The sequence below is a fragment of the Siphateles boraxobius genome, unplaced genomic scaffold, assembly GCF_051911475.1.
Source record: "Siphateles boraxobius isolate OS27281-9 unplaced genomic scaffold, OSU_SipBor_1 37, whole genome shotgun sequence".
Classification (NCBI taxonomy): domain Eukaryota; kingdom Metazoa; phylum Chordata; class Actinopteri; order Cypriniformes; family Leuciscidae; genus Siphateles; species Siphateles boraxobius.
The window spans coordinates 2,423,985-2,449,397 of record NW_027508997.1 but is presented as its reverse complement, the minus strand read 5'-3'; the positions used below and the strand labels follow the sequence as shown (position 1 = coordinate 2,449,397).

The window sequence follows — 25,413 nt, the reverse complement described above, 5'->3', positions numbered from 1 at the left end:
CACTTTATTGATGCTGAAATGAAATAAAAAGATATTTCTTCAAAAGCTCTTACCTTACTTGCATTACTTTCCACCATCCAAACGAACTGCAACAGAAGCCTACTGTGCGACTCAATCCCCATTGTTTAAAATGTTTTAAAATGTCTATCACCATAGAAACAGGACCAGAGCTGGCAACGCCAAGCGCTTGGGAAAAAAAGAAAGACGTTATAAAAATGGTTTTGAACCAAACCAGTTCCTCTTGAATGGCTGTAACGTTAGAGCTGCAGCACAAAAGCTTCTTTTATCACTCTGGTGAGACGCAACACTTGTAAAGTCCAGCATGTTTTGGTGAAACTTAGCTGAATAATATAAGAGCAAATATCAAATTTTTGAGCAAAACGAAGAAAAAACTATTTGACTTGTGTAGGTTTTTTGAAGTTAATTTTTCAATAACTTAGTTTATATAGTTAATACTTTACAATAAGGTTGAATTGGTTACATTAATTAATGCATTAGGCATTGTGAACCATAAACAATACTTACTTGGCATTTATTTATCTAGGTTAATAGTCAAACATACTATTGTTTATAACATTCATGTTATTCATAACACATTATCCCCGGTTTCACAGACTAGGCTTAAGCCTAGTCCTAGACTAAAATGCATGTTTGAGCTGTTTTAACAAAGCAATTTACACTAATATCTTATGACGTTATGCCATTTTTTTTGTCTCAAGACGCACACAAGTAATGTTTTTTTTCTAAGGCACAAATGCTATCAGGTTTTCACTTCTAGTCCGTTTGATTTCCAGTTCCATTTCCGTTGAACATGTCTTGGTACTGCTAGACGTTCAGGCAACTCAATTAGGCAACAATGCAGACAACAATACTGAAGGGAGTCAGAAACAGCAATTTTAAATATTTTAATTGTTTAAAAAATTAATTAAATGGCATAACCTTAAAAGACTGACAAATCAAGTCATCTCATGAGCACTCCAATATGTCAGAAGACACAAATGAAACGGGCTCTGATCTTAGAGAAGTACAACAAAAAGCAAATAGATCACATTCATACACATCTCAAAACATCCTCTGATGATCTACAGCTGATATTCATATACTCATTTACATGCATGAGGCTATGATATAATCTAAAACAACACTGTACAGAAAGAGGCCAAGTAAAGCAGTGACTTGGATGGATTTATAACTTCAGCATTCCTTAAAAGCTCTAAAATTATCTCACAAAAAACCCCAGCAAAAAAGCTGGTATGTTTCCACACTGAGTAACTGGATGTGGTAGAAGGCTAAATTGAAAATGCTACAGTTCATCCACTGAGAGCAGTAGTTAAACCGTTAAGCATATAAGGGATTTAACATCTACTTTTCAAATTACCATTAAGATTATAAAACAGTTGTAGTGCTTCCCTGATAATCCCTCAAACCAAGAGAAATCCAAAGCTACATGTATTGATAAGCATTTGTAATGATGTTCCTTGCCGTTAACAGCGTCATATTGGTGGTGTGGATATTGGTCAGGGTAAATTTTGCTGTAAACTTTGGTTAGTCTACATGACCAAACATAAAAAAAAAACTACACAACATAAAAGCAGTGATTGTTCAAACACTAGGCAGATAAGGCACAGCAAACTGTCAGTTGGTCTTCAACTTTGTAGCTTGTGTCACCTGATCTGTAAGCGTTGCTCTAATAGAGTTCACAACAGTCTGTCGGACATTTTCTTCCATATATTGCTCAGTAAGTGGCTTCAGCACCTAGAATGAACAAAGAAGAGAAAACATTAACATAAGAACTAGATTTTCGGAAGAAAATGTGAACCCTGCTTATCTGAACATTTTTAGCCTGTTGCCAAATATACATAAACATATTAAATATAAACTGATTAAAATAAGATCTGAGCATGTAGAAAAAATTCATATTTACTACAAAAAAATGTCCATGACTTGATTTTATTAGCCGAGATACAACTATTTGAAAATCTGGAATATGAGGGTGCAAAAATCGCTTTTAAAGTTGTCCAAATGAAGTCCTCGATGTTGCTGCCTCCAAACAAAAAATGTTTTGATATATTTACGGTAGGAAATGTACTAAATATCTATAAGCAACATGATCTTTACTAAATATCCTAATGATTTTGGCATAAAATAAAAACCTATAATTTTGACCCATACAATGTATTGTTGGCTATTGCCACAAATATACCCGTGCGACTTATGACTGGTTTTGTGGTCCAGGGTCAAATATAGTATTTTAGTCTAAACCCAGAACAATGCAGAAATCAAAAGCACTTCATAATGTATATAACTTGTGAAAATAATGTAGATTCACCATGTGAATTCACATATAAATCAAGCCATATCTTGACACTCCCAGTAGGACACAGGATGCAAATCAGGCATTAGAATCAGGACTGGCTCTAAAATGCATGGGTCCTATAAAAAAAATTTATTGGAGGAACCGCTTCCCTGGACTCTATGAGTAAGCTAAACTAAAGAGGAGCTTGATGGGCCTCGCAATATCTCAGGGCTTATAAAAATGCAAGGAGTTTCCAGGAAACATGGGTTATGACAAGACTAAAAGAGAATGATTTATCGGATGAGATGAACAAAAGAAGAAAGGAAAGCAACTGAAATAACAATGTGTGGGGCAGTGGGAAAGAACATAGAATGGACCCAACCAACATGTGAAAGCAAATCGAGGAAGCATAACTCACCTGTTCCCACAGGGCCTCTGCTATGAGGTCTATAGCCACGCCCACTTCCCGATACTCTCCTGAGTATCTGACATACGCCCAGGCACACAACGAGAGCAGAGCCACCCCCATCACAAGACTGGCCAGAGCCGCGATTACTGATAAACCAATGAAACCTGTTACAGTGGAGACCATGTAGGTGACAAACATGACAGCAAACAGAGTGGCCGGAGTTCTCGCCGCATAGAAAATGTTCTTGCTTTCATTGTGTTTCACAAAATTTGTGTACGCTTCATCCAGCTCTGTCTCTAACTGCTGCTGGTAGCGCTGACAGAACTCCACACCGCCCATTTTCTTCACAGCGCAAAACTTCTCAACGGAGGTTTTCTTAAACTCTTCGTGATAGCGCTGGAGGTCAACTGGGGCAATGTATGGTTTGTCTCCTCCACAAACCTGTGACACACACAACAAAATTATAAGCCCAGACACATTTCTTAATCTAGCTAATCACCAGGCGTAGATTTAACTAAACCATAACAGGCATTTTCTTGGAGTTATCTAGGCCAAACCTACTATTTTAGTGCAATGGCCTCAAGTTATTTTCAGTTATATAGGCTAGCTCATCTCACGTCACTATCCTGCTATATTTAAATAGAATATAGGTCCCTCTCCATCTATGATCCATTTAGTAGTGAAGAATCTTGACTGAATGCACTTAATATGCAGGATGCAATTGCTCACACTCTTTCCTTTTTGTCTGCATGTATGCTGTCAAATAGAAGAAATAATATTGTCTCAAAGTAACTCTACCTGCTCCATGGCTCTGTTATAAGTGTCTTTCGCTCCAGCGACAGCTGTCAAGTTGTTTGCTTCAGCAGTTGCCTGAGTAAAAGAGGCACAGTGAGCATTTAATACCTTCCATATAAACAACCATGTTTTGGGGTCAGTATGTTTTTTTGTGTGTTTTTTTTTAAGAAAGCTGTTCTTTTGAACTTAGTATACATCAAAGAATCCTGGGGGGGGGGGGGGGGGGGGGGGAATGTTTCATGGTTTCCACAAAAATATTAAGCAGCACAACTGTTTTCAAAATTACAGTATTTTTGATCAAGAAAAATAAATAAAGAAAAATTATATATATATTTTTTTATTTTTTTACTACCATCCCAAAAACTTTTGAACAGTACTGTAGGTAGTAACTTTAAAGATGGAGAGGAACATACCTGCACCATGGATTTAGGATGTGGAAGCTCTTCCCCTTGATAGATTTTGATGTACGCCTACAAACAAAGGAATATAAACATGGGTATTTTACTGGATGTTCATAAAGCAGAACATGTTATCTACAACCTGATTGGATGAGGCATGTTCAATGGCACTGTAAAAAAAGGCACACCTGTGACCTCTCACCAGCTGAAGTCTATATTAATGCATTCGTGTTGCTTGACAGCTGTAAACAGGCCACTGTCATGATAATGAACTATATTACTTGACATAAGAATTGTTTAGAGTGATTAATCATTTAATTAAAGGATTAGTTCACCCAAAAAATTTAAATACTATCATTATTTACTCACCCTCATGTTGTTCCAAACATGTAAGACCTTTGTTCATCTTCAGAACACAAATTAAGATATTTTTGATACTTTCTGAACCCTCTATAGACAGCAACATCATAACCACTATCAAGGACCAGAAAGGTAGTAAAGACATCGTTAAAATAGTCCATGTGACTACAGTGGTTCAACCTTAATGTTATGAAGCAACGAGAATAATTTTTGTGCGCAAAAAAAAAGGAAGAGAAGAAATTGTTGAATAAAGTCGTTTTTTTTTTTTTTCGGGTTTGGAACGACATGAGGGTGAGTAATGACAGAAATTAAATTTTTGTGTGAACTAACCCTTTAATGAAACAGGTTTCTTGCCTTATTAATAAAGACTTGCATCATTTGCCACACAAATTCTCCAGGAACACTTGAATAGAGCCTCTTCAATTTAAATCCTGACACAATTTACAGCTAATCTGATTTGTGTTTACAGCTGTTAGTGCAGCTAAAGTAATCAAATCTGACCTTGAAGTACTCCAGCAGGTCTCTGCATGTGACTTTAGCTCCACTGATCTCTTTCTCTACCAAGTTCTCTGGTGCCAGCAGTAAAGGCAATAGATTCTGCAGCTCCTCCTTAAATGCATCATCAATGTCTGCAAAAAAAGAAAAGTTGTTGTTCATGATAGAGTTTGGACGTTCATGTGCATGTCAGTGTCTGAGAGAAATCAATCTTGACCTTTCAGTCTGCCATCAAAGTGAGGGTTGGTGGCCACCTTCAGACCTGGATGTGGGAGCAGAAAGCAGTCTATGATGGAGAAACAGCTGTGAATATGCTTCCTAACATTCTGCAGCTCTTCGTGTTGATTCTGCTTCACCTGCATAGCACAAATAAAACATTCAGAAATTGTTCAACATGCTGATGCCGTGTTCATCTATTCTGTGCTTCATCTCACCTGTAGTCTCCTCTCCAAGAAGTGATACCCTCCTTGGAGCCCATAGTTATGCTCGTAAGGGAAACACCAGTCTCTGATCAGAAACAATAGTTTCTGAAAAAAGAAAAAAAGTGTGAACCAACAAAATTAGAAAACAAAAATACTGATGATGGTTTAATCGATTCCCAATTTATCATTCAAACTTTTTCAGAGAATAAAGAAAATATAAATTTCCCAAAAAATTGTTCTGAAAAAATATTAATTTTCAGATTTCAATGTGAATTGTTCTGGTATGAAAAAAATTGTGCCGTTTTAATCACATTAGACTTTGTGAATGATTTTTTTTTTAAAGGACATTTTATGCTCACCAAGAATGCATTTATTTGTTAAAAAAATATGAAATATTACAATTTAAAATATTTTTTTTTTAGTTTAATATATTTAAACTAAAAAAGTTTAAATTAGTTTTTTAGTTTAATATATTTTAAACTGAAATGTATTCCTGTGATGCAAAGCTGAATTTGTGGCATTATTATTCCAGTTACATGTTATATGATCCTTGAGAAAACATACTAATATGCTGATTTGCAGCTCAAGAAACATTTATCATCAACATTGAAAACAGTTGTGCTGCTTGATATTGTAGTGGAATTATTTTAAAAATTGTGTTTAACAAATTGCGATGTTTAAAAAAAAAACAACGCATTATTTTTCACATTTTTACATTATAACAGCCCCTCTCTCCCTAGTCCGGGCGAACGCGCCCGAAGCGCCGATTTCAATGAAGACCCTCTATCCAAAATATGAAATGTGCTGTAAGTAGTTAGCTGAGCCAGTGTGATTGATTGACACTGCTTAGAGTGTGTCCAGGAAATGCCCCACCCCTTCATAATAGCGAGCTGCTTATTAAGGATATTGTCAATTTCAAACCAATTCAAGCCTGATTTAGACATAAGAATAATAAGAATAATAATAAGTCAAACAAGAGGATCGTGCAGAACGGATTTCAATCACCGACTATGCAAGCACAGCTTTCACAGTGATATGTTTTGTTTTCTTTTTGTAATTTTCTTATACGCTTTAGATACAATGTAATACACCATTTAATAGTGATATTTGTCGGAAAGCTATGGTCATCTATGGTATAATATATATTAAATATGAACACCAGTGTCTGAATTTATCACATAGATTTTTTTCATTTCTTGAGCGGATACACCAAGGGCGATTCTAGAAATATTTTCAATATTAGGGGGGCTCAGCAGCCCCCAACGAGGGTGATTAAAAAAAAAAATTATATATTGTTTGTATACTAGGGTAGGCATGAACAATACAGTAGGTTCTAAACTTTTAAGTCAATCCCTGAATATTACTTTAATTTCTAATAATTTTAAATAACCAGCTAATATTCATTAAGAATACAGACAAACCTCATTTAACTGTAATTGTCTAGATTGGTAATATGTGGGTATAAAAATTCTAAAAATAAACAAAAAATAAAATCACATGTTATGTTTTAAACACTATAATTTTTTACCATTTAGATGAAAGGAACATTTATATATATATATATATATATATATATATATATATAAAATAATAATAATAAAAACAGTGGATGGGAAACCGTCTGCCATTGCTCCCGCAACATATTATGTAAACTACATTTATTACAAAGAACTAGTTATATACGTCATGACAATCTATCAATAAATGCACACACCTTGTCCTCTGCTTCTGACGTTGGCGCCGCGCTGCTGAGGATTGAAGAACACGCTGAATAACATGGACTAAATATGGGGAGGAGCCAAGCCTGCCACCGTTTTCATACGAGTTTTAAAGGGGACTGAGGCGATCATGAATTAGTGTACATATTATTGAAGAAAATCGCTAATTTTGGGGGGCTGGGTGGAAATTTCAGGGGGCTATAAGGCCTCCTAAAATGGGCCTAGTGACGCCCCTGAGATACACAGAGAACACAGCACAAATACATTCCATACAATCCATCAGAATAACTTGATGATTCTTCAAAAATGGCTTTAAAGTGGCCTGTCTGAAATATTTTGAATATCTGTGTGGCACTTTTTGCTCTGAGCGCAGGTAAATTTGTGTCCATGACAAGTACTCATGGAAATAGCTTTTCTACCTGAAATGGTTTCTCATAGATCTCCTCCATTGCAAGTCGACCGTATTCTGTGAAAAGCTATAAAAGACACATGATGTTACTGTCCCACTTACACTATTAACACATCACTAACAACATACACCAATAAAGAAAGTTGCTACCTGAAGATGCTGCAAATCATCTTCTTGGATATTCTGAGAGAGATTATAAACCTAAAACAAACAAGGCTGTTGGGTCACATGATATAATAGACCACAATGTATGGCAAAGCCCCATATAATGTCAACCTTTACTAATGCATGTGCATCACTAACGTGCTTCCACATACCTGCACAGAGCTGGTCATGGTGCTTAGAGCAAAAACAGTGGCACAGTCTTTGATGGTGGACTGACTGTCAAATGCTCCCTGAGTGTCCACAAGCAGCACAGCCACCTAAGGACACACATAGATTAGTCTTATCACACATTCAACATATCTTGACAGTGACATAATACATATCTTCAACTGAACAACCCATTCACCTTAGTTCCATCTTCCTTTTCCACAACAAACACCTCACTCCAGGCCTGGATTCCTGTGGTCTCTCTCTCACAGCCTCCCCTCCAGGAGAAACCAGTCAACGGCTCATCATCTCCTCCCATCCATGACTCAGGTGACTACAAAGAAACAAAAGGGGTTGTTCATATAAATGTCCCGAAATGCACGTAAAGAAGCATGCATGCTCGTACACATCTGACCAAGCTGGTTTTATACATCCAGGACACAGCCCACACGTTTAGACATGTCATGGAAAGTTGTCATCAGGAACTTGTTCTCAGGAATGATGATTCAGATAAATTTGTTTTTAACTGATGTGTTGGAGCTCTCATGTCTTGCATGTTTAAATGCAAAAGGGTATTTTACAGTCCTCACTAGAGCCCGACCGATATTATCGGCCGATATGAGCCTGTCGCAGATATATCAGTATCGGCTTTTTTTTTTTTACAGAACATATAATGTGGATAAAATGCTTGTAAATTGTGTAACTACGTAGTTTGTCCAGTCACTCAACCCATTGACTTCAGTAATGAGGTCTCTCTTTAAGATCTCACGGTGTAAGATATGCGCACACATTAGCTTTCACTCCACTGACAAGGTATGAAACATGGCTAGCTAGCTGATGTAGCAAACGAGTATGATAAGCTCGTTGTGAGAGTAAAAGACGGGTACATTGTTTATTTACTTTATAGTGTCACACCAGGTGACAACGTACTGTTAAGTCACCATTCAGCAGTCTAAAGCTACCACCGCACTTCTAACTAGTTAGCAACTTACCTTTAAGACACCGCTTGACTGTTTGTCTGCTGCTGCCTGAACAAGACACCTGACGCAAGCGGCGCGATGGGACAAAAGACAGTTGAACCATTATAATCAGTGATGTTTGTCTACACTGGATGTGGCGCGACACGATCGACAAATCCCCGATAGTAAACTGATGTCTCGATCTGCTTTGTAATGGGCACTTTGGTAAACAGGGTCCAGAGTAAACAGTTGTTGCGACACGAGCAACAACGGCCGCGGCCGGTGTAGACACAGTGTTGGCCTATTCTGCCTATAACGCTATGTTACAACATCAAGCAATAATCCAATAATTTACATAATTATAACACTTTATATAAGTGAGGTCAGCTGGAACCAGGAACACTTCCTATAACACCTGATGTACTCGCTACATCATAAAAAAAAAGGCATTTACGCTAATTTTAGTCTTTCGGTTTATGCCAAGGTTTACTGTAATCAGCTGTATCCGGGCTGTATCCAGATCAGATGGTGGACCTGCGCCTAGACACGTCCACAACGCATCCCTGAAGTGTCAGCAGAGATTGTGTCAACTAGACTCTCCCCTGTGAAAGCCTCATCGACACGACAGCCATCGGCACTGATCCTCAACAAACTCGTCTCCATACGCGAGTGATGACTCCGGTCTTCAACCAGATAAACTGCATAATATAATGTTCCGATACAATCTGACTTCTGAGCTGTAATGCTGCCTGAATCATAATCATACACTGTTCGTTTGTTGGCCAGAGGAGAATTGAGCCTGGTTTCTCCCAAGGTTTTTTTTCTCCATTCTGTCACCTGTGGAGTTTTGGTTCCTTGCTAGAGGATGGATACCCGACCCGAGCCCGACGGGACCCGTCGGTACCCGACGGGCCGGGCCGGGTTCGGACAGATATTTAGAAATTATGTTCAGGTTCGGGTCGGGCTCGGTCACATCAGCGCGATATGGCATTGAACATTTTAAATTTAAAACAGGTTATTATGTTGGTAGCCAATGTGCCTGATGCTTTCACGTGATGCAAACATTCATTTTTGTGATTAAAATACATGTAAAATATTACCATAACATCTGTCTTCCTGTGTGCGGAAATTTGTTTATGTAGCTGTGACATCGAAACAGGACCGGCATGCGCGCCTGCATTAAGTGCGCTTTTTTCTACGTGCGCGCTGATGCACTCATCCTGCTGACATTTCCGAATGTCTTCCTACAGTTGCTTAATAAAAGCAGGATTTCCACACAAACAAACGCACATGTGTCATTAGTATGAGAAAAAAAATGGGATTTTAACTGTCGGTCTCGGGTCGGGCTCGGACATAAATATCTTTATGCCTGTCGGGCTCGGGTCGGGTTCGGTTAATGCTCTGTCGGACAGGCTCGGACAAAAAAATTCGCCCCGATCCGCACTCAATTCCTTGCCACTGTCGCCTTTTTCGCTTTTTGGCTTGCTTAGTTGGGGACATTTAATTTTATATTTCACAATATTATTACAACATTATTTCATACATTTATATAAATTATAAATAAATCTGTCATGAAAACAAGTTATTACAGTTTATTATTGTTAAAATTGTTTATATTTCACCAACAAATTGGAGTAGAAATATTTCTGCTATTATTATGTATTATATAAAAACCAACTTATGTGCCATTTAAATGTTTGTACAACCTGTACAAACTCAGTTTGTACAATTTAAGTGTTGACTATTAAATACATTTGATTAACTGATTGTTACATATATGTTATTTTCGTAACGTTTTTGTTTTCGGCCAAGTGTATCCTGAATTTTCGTTTTCAGCCCAGAATGTTTATTTTGCGGCATCACTAGTTATATTATATCATCAAAAGTAGATAAAAAAAAAAAAAGGAATAAAACAGTGACCAATTTTAGCATCTAAAAATATACAAGTTCTCATTTACAAATATACACATTGAATCTAAGATTCTAATTTGTGTCCATTTACAAACTACCCATATGTTTACATCACTGAAAGGGGGTTCGTTCTAACCTGATTGTGCATGTAACGTAGCATGAAATCCAGCAGGAAGGACTTTCCCTTGCGGAAGGCACCGGCCACAGACACCACAACCACATTGAGATCCTTGATATGTTCCTGCATCAGGATTTTTTCCAGAGCAACAGCATCCAACTCAAACTTATGATCGTCCTCGTTAGCGATCACAATTTGAATGGGTCGAGCACCCTCTGGAACCGGGTCCTCCTCCGGCTCAAGCTCTTCCGCTACAGCACATGGTGCCGCACCATTAGTATCAGAGCTGAACTCCTCCAATGAGCTGAACGCCCCAACCGGCCGGCACAATGTAACATCTTCCACACCGGTCATATCTGTAGGAAAGAAAGAAAACAAAAACAGAAAAAGAAAAAAAACAGTAAAAAGTCATTGGCAGGGTTATTATCATTAACTACAACTAAAATACTATAAATTTTTGTTAATTGAAATAAAGTTAAAATAACAAAATATAAATAGTATGTGAAACACAAAGTAAATGAAAGTAAGAAAAAAACGGAAAAAACGCTAGTAAAATAAATAAAATAAATAAAGAACAAATAAAGAAATTACTAAATTAAAATACATTTTAAATAAAAACAATATAAAAATTTAAGTTAATTAAAAAAATTAATAAAAACAATAATAGTATATAAATAATATAATAATTAATAAAATGATAATAAAAACAATTTGAATACTTAATTTTATACATATAGGCCTAAAGGCAGCTTTAAATTTGTCACCGTTTAAAATGTCAAAAGTAATCGTCACCATCTCTGCTTATGTTGTGCAAGGGGTTGTGGGCAATATTGGCCAAAAAAGCATGCATAGATAAGAAAAATCCACATACTGAACACAGTCCTTGATGGTCAGACATGGGTTTTCTGATGTTCGCAACTTTGCTTTTTGGCACTCAACTAGCAGCTCATTACTGTGGTCACTTTCTATTCCAGGAGTGTGTGTGTCTCTGTTCTAACCCCATGCACTTTATCCATGAGCTGTGATAAGCCTAGATCCCTTTGGCCACAGGGCTAAATTTGGTCATTTTTGTCCTCTAGTTAAGACATATGTAACAAAACAAACACCCTTTACCCTTCACTTTAGTCTCTTCGGGCTCACGGCCAGATGAACTGAGGCCCTGGATCAGAGTCAAGCAGTGTCAGAGTGAGTTAACACACACCAAGGACACACTGGACAGGGGACAGTTCAAGACTGCTTTATATATACAGGTCCTTCTAAAAAAATTAGCATATTGTGATAAAGTTCATTATTTTCCATAATGTAATGATAAAAATTAAACTTTCATATATTTTAGATTCATTGCACACCAACTGAAATATTTCAGGTCTTTTATTGTTTTAATACTGATGATTTTGGAATACAGCTCATGAAAACCCAAAATTCCTATCTCAAAAAATTAGCATATTTCATCCGACAAATAAAAGAAGTGTTTTTAATACAAAAAAAGTCAACCTTCAAATAATTATGTTCAGTTATGCACTCAATACTTGGTCGGGAATCCTTTTGCAGAAATGACTGCTTCAATGCGGCGTGGCATGGAGGCAATCAGCCTGTGGCACTGCTGAGGTGTTATGGAGGCCCAGGATGCTTCGATAGCGGCCTTAAGCTCATCCAGAGTGTTGGGTCTTGCGTCTCTCAACTTTCTCTTCACAATATCCCACAGATTCTCTATGGGGTTCAGGTCAGGAGAGTTGGCAGGCCAATTGAGCACAGTAATACCATGGTCAGTAAACCATTTACCAGTGGTTTTGGCACTGTGAGCAGGTGCCAGGTCGTGCTGAAAAATGAAATCTTCATCTCCATAAAGATTTTTAGCAGATGGAAGCATGAAGTGCTCCAAAATCTCCTGATAGCTAGCTGCATTGACCCTGCCCTTGATAAAACACAGTGCACTAACACCAGCGGCTGACATGGCACCCCAGACCATCACTGACTGTGGGAACTTGACACGGGACTTCAGGCATTTTGGCATTTCCTTCTCCCCAGTCTTCCTCCAGACTCTGGCACCTTGATTTCCGAATGACATGCAAAATTTGCTTTCATCCGAAAAAAGTACTTTGGACCACTGAGCAACAGTCCAGTGCTGCTTCTCTGTAGCCCAGGTCAGGCGCTTCTGCCGCTGTTTCTGGTTCAAAAGTGGCTTGACCTGGGGAATGCGGCACCTGTAGCCCATTTCCTGCACACGCCTGGCTGGGAGTTTTTAAAAGCCTCAGGAATCTTTTGCAGGTGTTTAGAGTTAATTAGTTGATTCAGATGATTAGGTTAATAGCTCGTTTAGAAACCCTTTTCATGATATGCAAATTTTTTGAGATAGGAATTTGGGTTTTCATGAGCTGTATGTCAAAATCAACAGTATTAAAACAATAAAAGACCTGAAATATTTCAGTTGGTGTGCAATGAATCTAAAATATATGAAAGTTTATTTTTTATCATTACATTTATGGAAAATAATGAACTTTATCACAATATGCAAATTTTTTGAGAAGGACCTGTACATACACACTATTTTTTTTTATATTTATTATATATATATATATACACATACACACACATATATATATTATATATATATATATATATATATATATATATATATATATATATATATATATATATACACACATATTATTAGAGCTGCACGATTGTGGATAAATTGAGAATATTAAGTATAATTAAAAAAAAATAACATGGAATTTATTAGAGGTTGTGATGTTAATTTCTGCAGTCTATATACATTTTTTAAATTATTTTAATTGATATATTTTTATTCAGTTTGAATTAATGATTTGAAGTGATCGCTCATCCAAAATTTTTAACTTTGTTGCAATTTACTCACCCTCAAGTTGTTCCCAACCTGTATGAATTTCTTTCTGTATGAGAAAATATATTTTGAAGAATGTCGGTCACCAGACAGCCAGTTAGTTACCAAGAAAAAAAAAAGAGAAAGAAAGAAACAAATGCATACAGGCTTGGAACAATTTGAGGGTGAGTAAATGATGACACAATTCTAATTTTTGGGTGAACTATCCCTTAATGACTCATAAACGTCTTGTTAACTAAGAATAATAAATGCAGTAGAAGTATTGTTTATTGAAATTTCATGTTAATAAACAAAACCTTATTGTAAAGTGCTACCAACATGCATATTTCGCCAGTATATTTTTTTTCCTCCGATTAATTCCAAAGTGAAAATGTTACTAGTTTAAACAACTAACAAAGGTAAAGTAGACATTGGTATCAGCTATTAAGGCTCAAAATCATTGATGCAGACTACTAACTTGAGACATACAGGTACAAATCAGACAGGCAGACCTTTATCTAATACAATAACTACCGGCATGCATATGTCTTTCAGTTTCTTATCAGATTTTAACTGACTGATATGTTTGCCCAGATAAAAAAGAACTTAATAGAATTGTCCTATGTCCAGTAAATCAACATGATATGATGTTGATTTACTAGACACATCAGCGAAACTCAAAGTAAAGGCAAATTTACATGGCAAATTACCCTGGTAAATTCTGAGACTAAACACACAGTCATACAGGACATCCACCACCCTAAAGCTTAAGGAAGCAAACAAAACGCACAACTCATGCCAAAAAAAACGTTTGAGATGATTATAGATACAAAAGACTCCTTACAGCGAGTTTGATACAGTTTCCAGTACGAAATTTTTGAAAACCGCGTGCGGGTTCGTTTCTGCGCGCGCACGAGCACGTCAATCACAAAACAACTGCAGAATTTTGTTAAATACTAAAATAATTTAAAATGACAAATGTCAAATATATCTCCACTCACAAACTATATTAATATTGGATTTTAACACATAACAGTTACTGAACGGCCATTACAAAGCAAAACGTGAAAAAAACCTGGCTCCAAAGTTTGCACGGTTGCAAATTAAGTCATCTAATAATAGCTAGCATAAAAATAACCGAAGAACTCACCGAGAACACTACAGTTTACCAATAAACATGCGCTTAGAGTGACAGGTAGTGCTAACGTTATCTAAATCAAAATGACAGGTATCTAAACTATCTGAAGCGCGTCTCACGAGGCTTTGAATTCCAGTAATGCGAGTCAATAAGAGCTAAATGTTTGTCAAACTGTCTATTTCAGCTCTCAATGCATATGTGATCAGCTTTCGGGCGCGAATTGATACACACCTGGTCAAATTTGACCGTGACCAGAAACAACACGAGTTCAAGTCCCGTTTTAACTTTTAACGTGTCAATAAACACAGACAAACCGAAACTTACAGTGAAACACAATGACTTTGAAGAACGGCTTTTCGATAATTCACGATGTGAAATTAGGTAGTCACCTTCATCAAAGTTGTGGCACTTGTGGTTCTTTGCTGGGAAATGCCGATTCCTCGGTCCGCTGTCTTCCGCCATCTTGGTTCTGTTGAAACTTTGCTGCGTGACGTAACAGCCCCAGTTTCTCTCATACTGTACAACTTATTCTCATTCAGAGACGTTTGGGAAACTAACGAAGATGGGGTTGTCTTTTTTGATTATAAACTTACAATACAATACTTAAAATAAATGATATGTTACTGAATAAACAAAACAAAAATATATATATTTCAAAAATCCGTAATATTAAGATGGAATAGCCTACTCACGATTCTGCCTTAGCACATTTGTGGAATTAACCATGTGGGACTCTACTCTTTATAAAGATGACCAGATTTCTTTTTCTCTGCGTGTGTGTGTGTGTGTGTGTGTGTGTGTGTGTGTGTGTGTGTGTGTGTGAGTGTGAGAGAGAGAGAGAGAGAGAGAGAGAGAGAGAGAGAGAGAGAGAGAGAGAGAGAGAGAGAGAGAGAGAGAATGCATTTGCATGCAATGCATGGCCCCAGACTTTTGGAGCCCAATGTGCACAGAATACCATGGTGCAATTTTTTCTGAGAAAATTATTTGAAACAAAAGAGGTGTTAAGATTTAAAGAAGGAACCCTCAGAGGGACAGCATTTCTAGGACTGTTCTATTTTTAGACTGACACGTTTCAAATCCATTTGCACACATTAGGCTTGTTCGACTTGAACCAGCGTTGCACAGACCGATCGGTTGATGACATCAAAGTACCGCGAGAGCGATTAGAGAGCAGACGGCTCCTTATGCTTTTGAATCGCTCTCGCGGTACTTTGATGTCATCAACCGATCGGTCTGTGCAGCGCCAGTTCAAGTCGAACAAGCCTATTGCCTCGTTTCATAAATCTCCAGGCCAGAAAGTCAGAAAATAATTATTGAAAAATAAATAAATATTGAATTCATAGAAATTTAAAAGGGAAAAAACGTACTAACGTCTGATAATCATTAGTAAATGACACTGTGGTTAATGTGGTTTGTGAAACAGTAATTCTATTAAAATATCCAAATATTATTATAATTATGGCCATTGTAACAGGATTCCATCAGATGAATATATTCAGATCAGACAGTTTCAATCTTTAGTCTGTGGTCTGTGCATCAACATTTAGTGTTGCAATTAAAAATGGTTGGTAAATGCATATTACAAAGTCAGAACAGCAGCACCAAATGGGCCAAATATTCTACATTCGCAGTACTGCCCCAATCCAAATAGTGGCAGTGTGACACCAACAAACAGAACCGATTTGGACGGTAGTGATCATAGACTGTAAAAGATAACGTTAGTGATGGGAGAAACGAAGCTTTTCGTCACTTTGAATCATTTGAACCAATTGCTTCGCAAAATGATTCACTGATTCGAAGCGAAACAAACGTCACACGCTGGTGGCCCCTGCTGGTCAGAACGAGATAATGCAACAAAACTCAGTTATTTCATTAAACTGCAGGGCTTGTTTTGTTTGTTTTATGTAGAGGTTTAGTTATTAATACCAATAAGAGACTTCTAATAACAACTCTTCCTTTTTCTTATAAAAATGTGTCATTAAATGTCTACAAATTTATAAAATTGATCCGAGATCAGATCAAATCTGGTTCATGGGTTTACACAGATAATCATCAACCATCGATTTTATAATAATAATAATAATAATAATAATAACTTTTTACAGTCTATGAATTTATGAATTATAATAATCATTATTATATGATCATTATCATCATTATTTATTACATAAAATATAATAATTTTCTAATTATTTAAGGACTCGTGAGAAAACTTATGAATGTACAATTTGACTTAAAGTTAAACGATTAATTACTAAATGAATTATCATACATAAAAATTATTTTACTAATTATCATAGCCAATCAAAATTAAAGACACATAGACACATAATACCATAACTTTTCCACATGACTATTAGGCCTACAATCAACCATGATTTCAAAACACCAGACTACTCGTTTACTGAAATCACGTGACTGTGGCAGCCATAATGGCTCTGGGCGCTCCGAATCACTGGTTCGAAACAAATGATTCGCAAAGGTTTTGAAGCTTCACGAATCGTGTTTCGAAAGCGTTGATCACTAGACTAGTGGGCGGTACTCTGTAGTTCATTAACTCAAAGTGTAGCCATTTGTACTGCCGTGTTGTAACCACTTTCGTTCCAATGGTGGACTTGTAAATACCGTCTTGAGCAAACGGATTGATTCATAATGACCGAGGTGTGTAAAGAGGAGTTCGCCACTGCAGTGGGTCCAGTGGAGAAATGGACCCTGCGTTCCGGCAGTGTGTGTGTGGAGATCATCTCTCTTGGCTGTGTGATAAAGTCCATCACAACAGAAGATCGCAGCGGTCAAAGTGCGGATTTGGTGTTAGGATACGATGATTTAGAAGGCAAGTTCAAGTTCTATCATTCAGTTAATGAGAGCGTTTCATTATTGTGCATGACAGGTATTTTAGACTGACATATTACTTAACGTAGAGACAGCTTAAAATAATTCCTTGACCTGTTTTTTACAATTTACTTGCTTATTCCTGCCAGATGTATCCTCTCTGTACAGAGAAAAAAATTAAGACACAATTATGGTTCTTTAATATCAACTGTTTCTGAGAAATTGTTTCTGATTAAAAGGAGAATACATGAAGGCTTTTGCTTTTTAGAATTTTATTAGATTAATTCTAGTTTGTGAAACATTTAGTCATATTTCATATTTAAGAGCACTGAATCACTGCAGAGGCTGTGCCAACAAAAGGCTGCTAATAAATCTTCTCTTGTTGTCCAATTTGTGCTTTTAAAAGGCCAACACTACAGATATTGAGAAAGCAGAGTTGCTGATGCCCTTTATAAAATATATATAATTGTGGGCATTGAATGAACAACATTTACTCATTTCACAAAAATCTTGAAAACAGATGTTCACTATTCAAGATTGTTAGTAGATTTTGAAATAAACACATGGGGACCTATCATTTCTGTAATCCAGAAAATCTGTAATCCAATGCCATATTTCCTCAAACATGGGGCCTCGTCAGACTTCCTAGTGGGCCTCAAGATGACTTAAAATTATTTAAAATTAGACAAAACAAGTTTTTTCTTTATAATAGGATGGCCATTTTATACAGAATATATATTTTTCTAGCAATGCCAAGCTCTATAATATTTGATTAGGTAGAATATTTTTTTTAAATCCTTATCCAGTAAATGAATGTATAAAAGTCATGCAATGATGCAAATTAATTGGTTAAAGAACCCTTAAAGGGATAGTTCACCCTAAAATTAAAATGAAGTCATAATTTACTCACCCTGGTGTTGTTCTAATGCTATTTGCCCTTCTGTCTTTTATGGACCACAAAAGATGATTTTTTTTAAATGTCCCGCTCGTGCTCAACCATATAATGGCAGTGAATAGCAAACTGCATCAAGCTTTTTAAAAAAGACTCAAAAGTATCACAGAATGATCATGCGTCACATGCTGTATAGTCAAAGTGTTCTGGGGGTATACGCTATGAAATGTAATGTATTAATAAACGAAAATCCTGACTTTGGCCGTTGGTCTTCAAGGGTTTGGCTCCCCAAAATAAAAAATAAAAAACTCACCTTCATGTTTTTATAAACCAGTAAGACCAGTAAACACCAAAGTGGTAGTTTTGTATCGGTCAACAGAGGGACAGAAAGCTATCATTTAAAAGATCTTTGTGTTCCAAAGATGAACGAAAGTCTTACTGGTTTGGAACGACATAATTTTTTGGTGAACTAACTCTTTCAGTGCACTGCTATGCGACTTGCACGTGGCTCTGTTAGCGCTTTAGTTCAACCCATCTTGCTCAGAAAAGCACACAAGTTGTGAGAAATCAAGATTAACAAAAACACAACATGAAATACAACGCCTAGAAATCCCAAAAAAGTATCGATGTACTTTCTTCACTGAGTTGAATTTCTCTGGACCAGAGATATTTTAAGAACATTCAGCCCTTACAACTTCTGGAATCTTGACAATTTCATTGACAGAATCAAATGTGTGTGTATTAATCAGCCTTGTTGACATGTCAATCGCTGAAAATATGAAAATATTGATTAATTTCCTTTATTTCACTCTAGGTTATCTCTCAAACCCTCGCTACTTTGGAGCTGTGGTAGGCCGGGTTGCAAACCGCATTGCCAAGGGCCGGTTTGTGATAGATGAGAAGGAATATAAACTGGCTATAAACAATGGACCCAATGCTCTGCATGGAGGACTGAAGGGCTTTGACAAGGTTAACAAACGCATATATGTCTGTCCCTTTTGTCCCATTATATGTTATCTGTCAATTCTTTCATGTGAGTTAGCAGACATCGTTGCATCTGGCATTTCATTAAGGACATTTGTGTGTTGTAGGCCGTGTGGACCACAGAGGCTGTGGATAACGGAGTGAAACTGCGTCACAGTAGTCCAGGTGGTGATGAGGGTTACCCTGGGAACCTAAACGCTTGTGTCACCTACACACTGGAGAAGAACACACTGAGTGTGCAGTACCACGCACAGACTGACCATACTACACCAATCAACCTCACCAACCATTCATACTTCAACCTGGCTGGACAGGTAGAGCTACACGCTCAGAGATTCTACTCCTCGTCTTACTGTGCGTTCACACCCCCACCGGCGAGAGTGTCAAAGTGGCCGGAATTCATTCATTCGAGCGCACCATGGCGCGTCTTGGACGGTGAGAGCGGCGAGGAGAGTTGAAATCTGGTCAACTTTATGGTAATGAGCTATGACGCGGTTCGGCGGCAACCAATCGGAATGTAGAAGTACTCCGTTTGAGAGGATTCCAGAGAACGCATTTTGTAAACTTTGGTTCCGACCACATTGGTTCCCAAGCAAAATAGAGGAGAGGTTGATCATTTGAATTTGATAAGAAGGCGTGCAACACTATGTATAGGCAAGATTTTCGCGCTAGAACGCTTGTTTTTCAGCGGGAATGCAAATTAGAATAGCACTTAACTATGAACACAAAAGCCACACCACACAAATTACTTTTAATTAGGGCTGGGTACCGAGTTTGGTACTTTTTAGGTACCGACCGAATTGCCTCGATACTACTGAGTATCGAAACATGTCTTGTTTTTCGGTACCAAGTTTCGGTACCTAAGTTGTTAATCTCGTCAACGTCAGTGAAACAATAAACATGCAGTATGATTGGCTGTGGCGGAAAAACACTAGTTTACGCGGCTGCCCAGAGACGTGCCTCGTCGCACGTGAGGCTGTAGTGCTGTAGTCGCACTGTGTGTGTGTGTGTGTGAGCGTAAGCGTCCAACCCAGATAGATAGAAAATATGTGGAAATGATCAAAAGTGTACCTATGTACCCGCCTCGATGCCATAAGCACACGATGCAATATTTTCGACAAGATAATTGCTGCCAAGACCGGTAACACGGTAAATCTGCACTTAAAAGCGCACAGAATACACTCGAGAGTAGAAAGTTTATCCGCCTTCGACTACAAGAACTGGAGCGCGTCACATATAAACCAAAACTCAGCGTATAGGATACCTGCCTCACAGACATGAGAAATAGTTCTATATATGTTCAAAATATGTCTACTTTTAAACGAAACAATTAGAAATAAATAGTTTGATTACCTAATCCATATAGGCGCGGGCGCGCGCGTTCACTACTGCAGGGATGACGAGTCAGCATCGCAAATTCGCAATAATCATCTTTGCAGCCAACAAGTAGTAACCATTTGTTCATTAATAAACAATTAAAATATATCCTTGCTATCGTTTCCCGACACATCCATAATCATTAGGCTACTTTTGCCAGTGCTTTGCGGCAAGCTTCATGTGTGCTGAGCGCAAGGCATATATCCCGCACCCCAGTAGCCTATATTTAATTCAATTCACATTTATTTGTATAGCATTTTTCACAATACATATCGTTTCAAAGGAGCTTTACAGAAAATGCATGTGTCTAAATTACAATTTAGAGTGATCTGTTATCAGGGGTGACTGTGTAATGCATTTCAATTAATTTTCATTCAGTTTCATTGTTAAACAATGCATTAAGTTAAGGCAGAAACAATGAGCTCATTGAAGTAAAGAATATATGTTGTTAAATGATTAGGAAACATAGAAAACTTTAGCATTGGTGCTTTTTTACAGACTCAAAATATGAGTGTAAAAAAGTCAACAAACTGAAAAAAATAAAAGTTTTTTTTAGGTAATGTTATATTGATAAAATTGGTATCGAAAAAAGTATCGTTCAGGAACCGGTATTGAAGTCAAGGTATCGGTATCGAAAATTTTGTTACGATACCCAGCCCTACTTTTAATTGGTTTATTTTGTTATCAAACATGTCACTATAATTGATAAGTTCTTTCCATCGATCAATTTTCTGCAAAAATAACGATCGACATGCTTGTTTGCTTTGCGGCCCCTTTAAATAAAGTTTTAAAAAAGACCAAACATTCGATCTACATCAGAGCGTCCACAAATCTTTCCACGGCGTCGCTGGCAGGGCGACGGCGACAGTGAACGCACGGTTACACTTCATGATTAAAGTCCGTGTGAATTTAAAGTTGCGATCGACTTTACTTCAGTATGGTGTCTTATTTAGTGTGAAATAGAATAGGTAACTGAATATGAAATAATAGTGGGGGGCTTGTATTTAGCGCACCTCATTGCCATTTCTAGCTGTCAGCAGACTGACAGTTGGAGGAAGAGATTAAGGATGTTCTGCTCAAGCTGTCATCAGAAAAGAAGGGGAATTCCAGAAGGGAAGCAACATTTTTGACCAAAGATTACAAAGAAAACCTTCTTTTTTCTTTTGTACATTAACTTGCACAGGTTTATTGTTCACCACAAAACTAGTAAAGTGCTCTAACAAAGTAAATAGGGTCAATTTTGATTTCATGCCAACTTTAATGCCTGGTACAAATTTTACGATTTTGGGCTGTTCCAGACAAAACATGATCAATCGTGGCAATTCCAATTTCTGTGGCTCCTAAATTGTGGTCCAAATATATTAAAATATAGCCAAATATAGCTTGTGATACTTTTCTAAAAGTGTCAGAAATTTAGCACGATCATCTCACAGTGTGTTTGCTGCTATAACCTACGTCTACAGACTAGCCAATTAAAATGCAACATGAAACGGTGTATTGATGAACGCAACATGGCACTAAAACATAAAACTACTTACCTCAAGCTCTATTTGCAAGATTGACATGCCAACTTGGCCTCTTTTCCGTGTCCATATTCGCCTCTTTCGCTTCATCCTCTTATTTTAAGCACACATAAAAACCACAATTGCCAAAGTGTGATTCATCTTACTCTATTTGTTTACCACTAGCACATGCTGATGACATTTTATTCTTCTGTAATAACTTGTCGTATCCTATTCAATATATGTCATTATCGTACAGTCTACATGCATGTCATATCTAAGTTTATTAGATCCATGTCGTACAGTGTGATTAGTTATGAACTTATAGGGCTCTTGGTGACTATATTTAAGATTTTATTAATTGTCTTTTGTGGACACAGCTGGTGTATTCCTACTATCAATAAATGCTATTTAATGTCCCACGTTCTACAGGGAACACCAGACATTTACAACCATGAGGTGACCATCTCAGCAGAGTCGTACCTGCCTGTGGATGATACAATGATCCCCACAGGTATTGTTTTCATTACATTGTTTGTTTTAGAGAATTAGATCTTTTTAGAATTTAGATCTTTACAACTCTCCAGAACCGACACTGTCAAACGTGGTTTTGTGTGGTTTCTTTACTATGTACAGGGGAGGTGAAATCTGTGGAGAAGACCCTGTTCGACCTGAGAAAGCCTGTTCTTCTTGGCTCTAGATTGAAAGAGCTGCCTGGTCCAGGGTTTGATCACAACTTCTGTCTGTGCTCACCTGGTGAACCGCCACTGGAGAGAAAATGTGCACGGTAACGTGTCATTTGTATTGGAATATTGACTTCATGATATAACACTTTATGTATCTTAATATTAGCACACATGTTGGTCTCTGTAGAGTGGTGCACCCTGGGACGGGTCGTGTCCTGGAGGTGAGCACTACACAGCCTGGGGTTCAGTTCTACACCTCCAACTTCCTGGATGGGACATTGAAAGGGAAGGGTGGAGCTGCTTACTCCAAACACAGTGCCTTCTGTTTAGAGACCCAAAACTGGCCAGATGCTGTTAACCAGGTAATTTAATTAAAATAACATTTTCATTCAAGTGGTGGTTCTTGATTAATGTACACTGATAATTTGGGGGTCAGTAAGATTTAATTTGTAATACTTTTATTCAGCAAGGATGCATTGACATGCAGTCAGTTGTTTTAAATTGTAATCATACTTTTCCAATATTACTGTTTTTTGTTTTGTTTTTTTTGATCATCAAATCCAGCTTTGGTGACTTCTTTCAAAAACATAAAAAAAAACTAACCAACTGCAAACTTTTGAATGGTAGTGCACATTATACTATACATCATATACAGAGCCTATTTGTGAACATGTTTATATTTATGTAATGTTTTTGCTTAATTAAAAGCATAATGGTTCTCACTGAATGAAATGTTCTACCTGTTCTCTGTCTCTCATCAGCCTCATTTTCCTGATGCTCTGCTGAGACCAGGAGAGACGTACACACATACAACATGCTTCACATTCTCTGTGTTGTGAAACTACATGAGCATGTGAATTTTACTTTTCCAACATTATATAACTGCACTTTCCTAACAGAACATTACATGTAATGCTAAGTAAATAACTTTTGAGAAATCTAGGTGAATACAATAATAGAATTACCAAAAAATGTTGAGAAATCTATAACATTTTGACATTTGCACAAAATATATCAACATGATATAATTAAACAAATGTTATTTTGTAACACAAGTGCCAAAAACTGTTAGAAAAACTGTTAATTTTTAAATAAATATATCCACAGATCTAATATGATGTCTTATTTTATATATAATATTATGTTTTTTTCTAAATACATTTGATAATGCATTTTTTGGCAAAATTACATATTTCATTGTAGTCCTACATCATCAAAGAAGTTAATCATTCAAAACTCTAATAATGTATTTTATATTTGACAATTCATACTTGCATATGCCTCATGCAATACATTTAAGATTCATGCACATGCCTGGTGTTGGTGCTTATTTCTGTAATATTGCATTTAAGCAGTCCAATAGGAATCTATTGAAAAGAGACCAAAGATTTTTGAAACTTGCTTATATATTTTCTATGAAATTTCAGTAGGGAAGTGACAGAAATAAACTTTCCCATTGATTCCCTTAAATTGATTTCCAGGGGCATTTTTATGTGACATGACATGAAGGCCATGTATGTAACCCATACTCTGAATTTTCCTTTTGCATTTAATCCATGCAAGTTAGCGCACACACATTAGTAGCAGTGAGTAGTGAACACACACACACAGCCAGCCATTTTTGCTGTGGCGACTGAGAGCGAATGGGGGTTTTGCCTTTGCTCAAGGGCAACTCAATCATTACCTGCAAGTATTGAGACTTGAACCCGCAACCATCGGCCTAACATGGCCTAACTTAGCCATTAGGCCATGAATATATCTAATATATTCAACCCCATGTTTAACATGTTAATGTATACCTAATCTTAGAGGTGATTGCATTTACAACTGTATAAATGTTTTAAATACAGAATTTTTAATATAGACAAATTAAATGATGGGGGAAAATGAAATTATACTTTTAATTATTAAATTAAAACTGCCAGTAGGTGGCGGCAAATCGCTGTCTTAATGAGTAAAGCATTAATTTCACTGGTTTGTTCAAAACAGTGGTTTCATTCTGGAACATGGCAAGTCAGTGCTTCTCATTTTTTATTTGTGCATCCTTTCTGTGCACAAAATCCATTTGTGCATTCCTCATTTCCTATCCTTGTGTTTTAGCTCCACCGCCTTTGCATGTGAGGGAAGAATGCACATGTGTATCTTTGTTCATAACTCCTTAGGAAGCTTCCTCACTCCTTGGCTGTGTCCAAAATCACCCCCTATACCCTCATTCACTACTCCCTACATTAGTCCACTAATATAGTTACTTGAGGGAGTGAATGAAAATGAGTAAGCTAGGTCGGACATTGAGTGTGCAAGAAGGGCTGCCGCTTTTGCATAGTTTGTGCTTGCTGTTTAATAATTATTTGAAACTTCGCTAATTGGCAGCTCTAGTATTATGAAAATATTTACCTTATACATGGAAACTGTAAAATGGAAACATGTATAAACCTTAATTAAACAATTTAATAATTAATTAAAAAGGCATGTTTACCTGCATGAATTTATGATGTAGCCTGAATTTTGGGTGCAATTTTATGGAGCCCCTAAAGGGACATGGTGATGGAGAAAATATT

At 37.0% G+C, this 25,413-nt stretch overlaps 2 protein-coding genes across 2 annotated transcripts; one reads left to right on the top strand and one right to left on the bottom strand.

Annotated features, from left to right (window-relative positions):
* Positions 1 to 890: 890 nt before the first annotated feature.
* atl2 (atlastin GTPase 2) lies at positions 891 to 15,397 on the bottom strand. The gene is made up of 14 exons (XM_077196979.1): positions 15,275 to 15,397; positions 14,972 to 15,135; positions 10,621 to 10,958; positions 7,814 to 7,948; positions 7,620 to 7,724; positions 7,453 to 7,503; positions 7,313 to 7,369; positions 5,188 to 5,280; positions 4,971 to 5,109; positions 4,760 to 4,887; positions 3,914 to 3,970; positions 3,504 to 3,575; positions 2,715 to 3,146; positions 891 to 1,755 (listed from the first exon to the last, which is right to left on the bottom strand). The coding sequence occupies exons 2-14, from the start codon at positions 15,042 to 15,044 to the stop codon at positions 1,636 to 1,638; spliced, it is 1,800 nt and encodes a 599-aa protein (XP_077053094.1). The 5' UTR covers positions 15,045 to 15,135; positions 15,275 to 15,397; the 3' UTR covers positions 891 to 1,635.
* A 1,687-nt stretch (positions 15,398 to 17,084) lies between these two features.
* galm (galactose mutarotase) lies at positions 17,085 to 23,968 on the top strand. Its single transcript, XM_077196975.1, has 7 exons — positions 17,085 to 17,415; positions 19,121 to 19,275; positions 19,398 to 19,604; positions 22,602 to 22,683; positions 22,806 to 22,956; positions 23,043 to 23,217; positions 23,617 to 23,968. The coding sequence occupies exons 1-7, from the start codon at positions 17,235 to 17,237 to the stop codon at positions 23,692 to 23,694; spliced, it is 1,029 nt and encodes a 342-aa protein (XP_077053090.1). The 5' UTR covers positions 17,085 to 17,234; the 3' UTR covers positions 23,695 to 23,968.
* The last annotated feature ends 1,445 nt before the right edge of the window (positions 23,969 to 25,413 follow it).

Bases quoted from the DNA above. Each gene is read 5' to 3' on its own strand.
- atl2 (XM_077196979.1), bottom strand. From the start codon at position 15,044: ATGGCGGAAGACAGCGGACCGAGGAATCGGCATTTCCCAGCAAAGAAC. The intron at 4,888-4,970 runs GTCAAGATTGAT...CTTTTTTTGCAG, and splicing joins CTTTGATGGCAGACTGAAAG to ACATTGATGATGCATTTAAG. The intron at 1,756-2,714 runs GTGAGTTATGCT...TGTTCATTCTAG, and splicing joins CAGAGGCCCTGTGGGAACAG to GTGCTGAAGCCACTTACTGA.
- galm (XM_077196975.1), top strand. From the start codon at position 17,235: ATGACCGAGGTGTGTAAAGAGGAGTTCGCCACTGCAGTGGGTCCAGTG. The intron at 17,416-19,120 runs GCAAGTTCAAGT...ATTTCACTCTAG, and splicing joins AGGATACGATGATTTAGAAG to GTTATCTCTCAAACCCTCGC. The intron at 22,957-23,042 runs GTAACGTGTCAT...TGGTCTCTGTAG, and splicing joins CTGGAGAGAAAATGTGCACG to AGTGGTGCACCCTGGGACGG.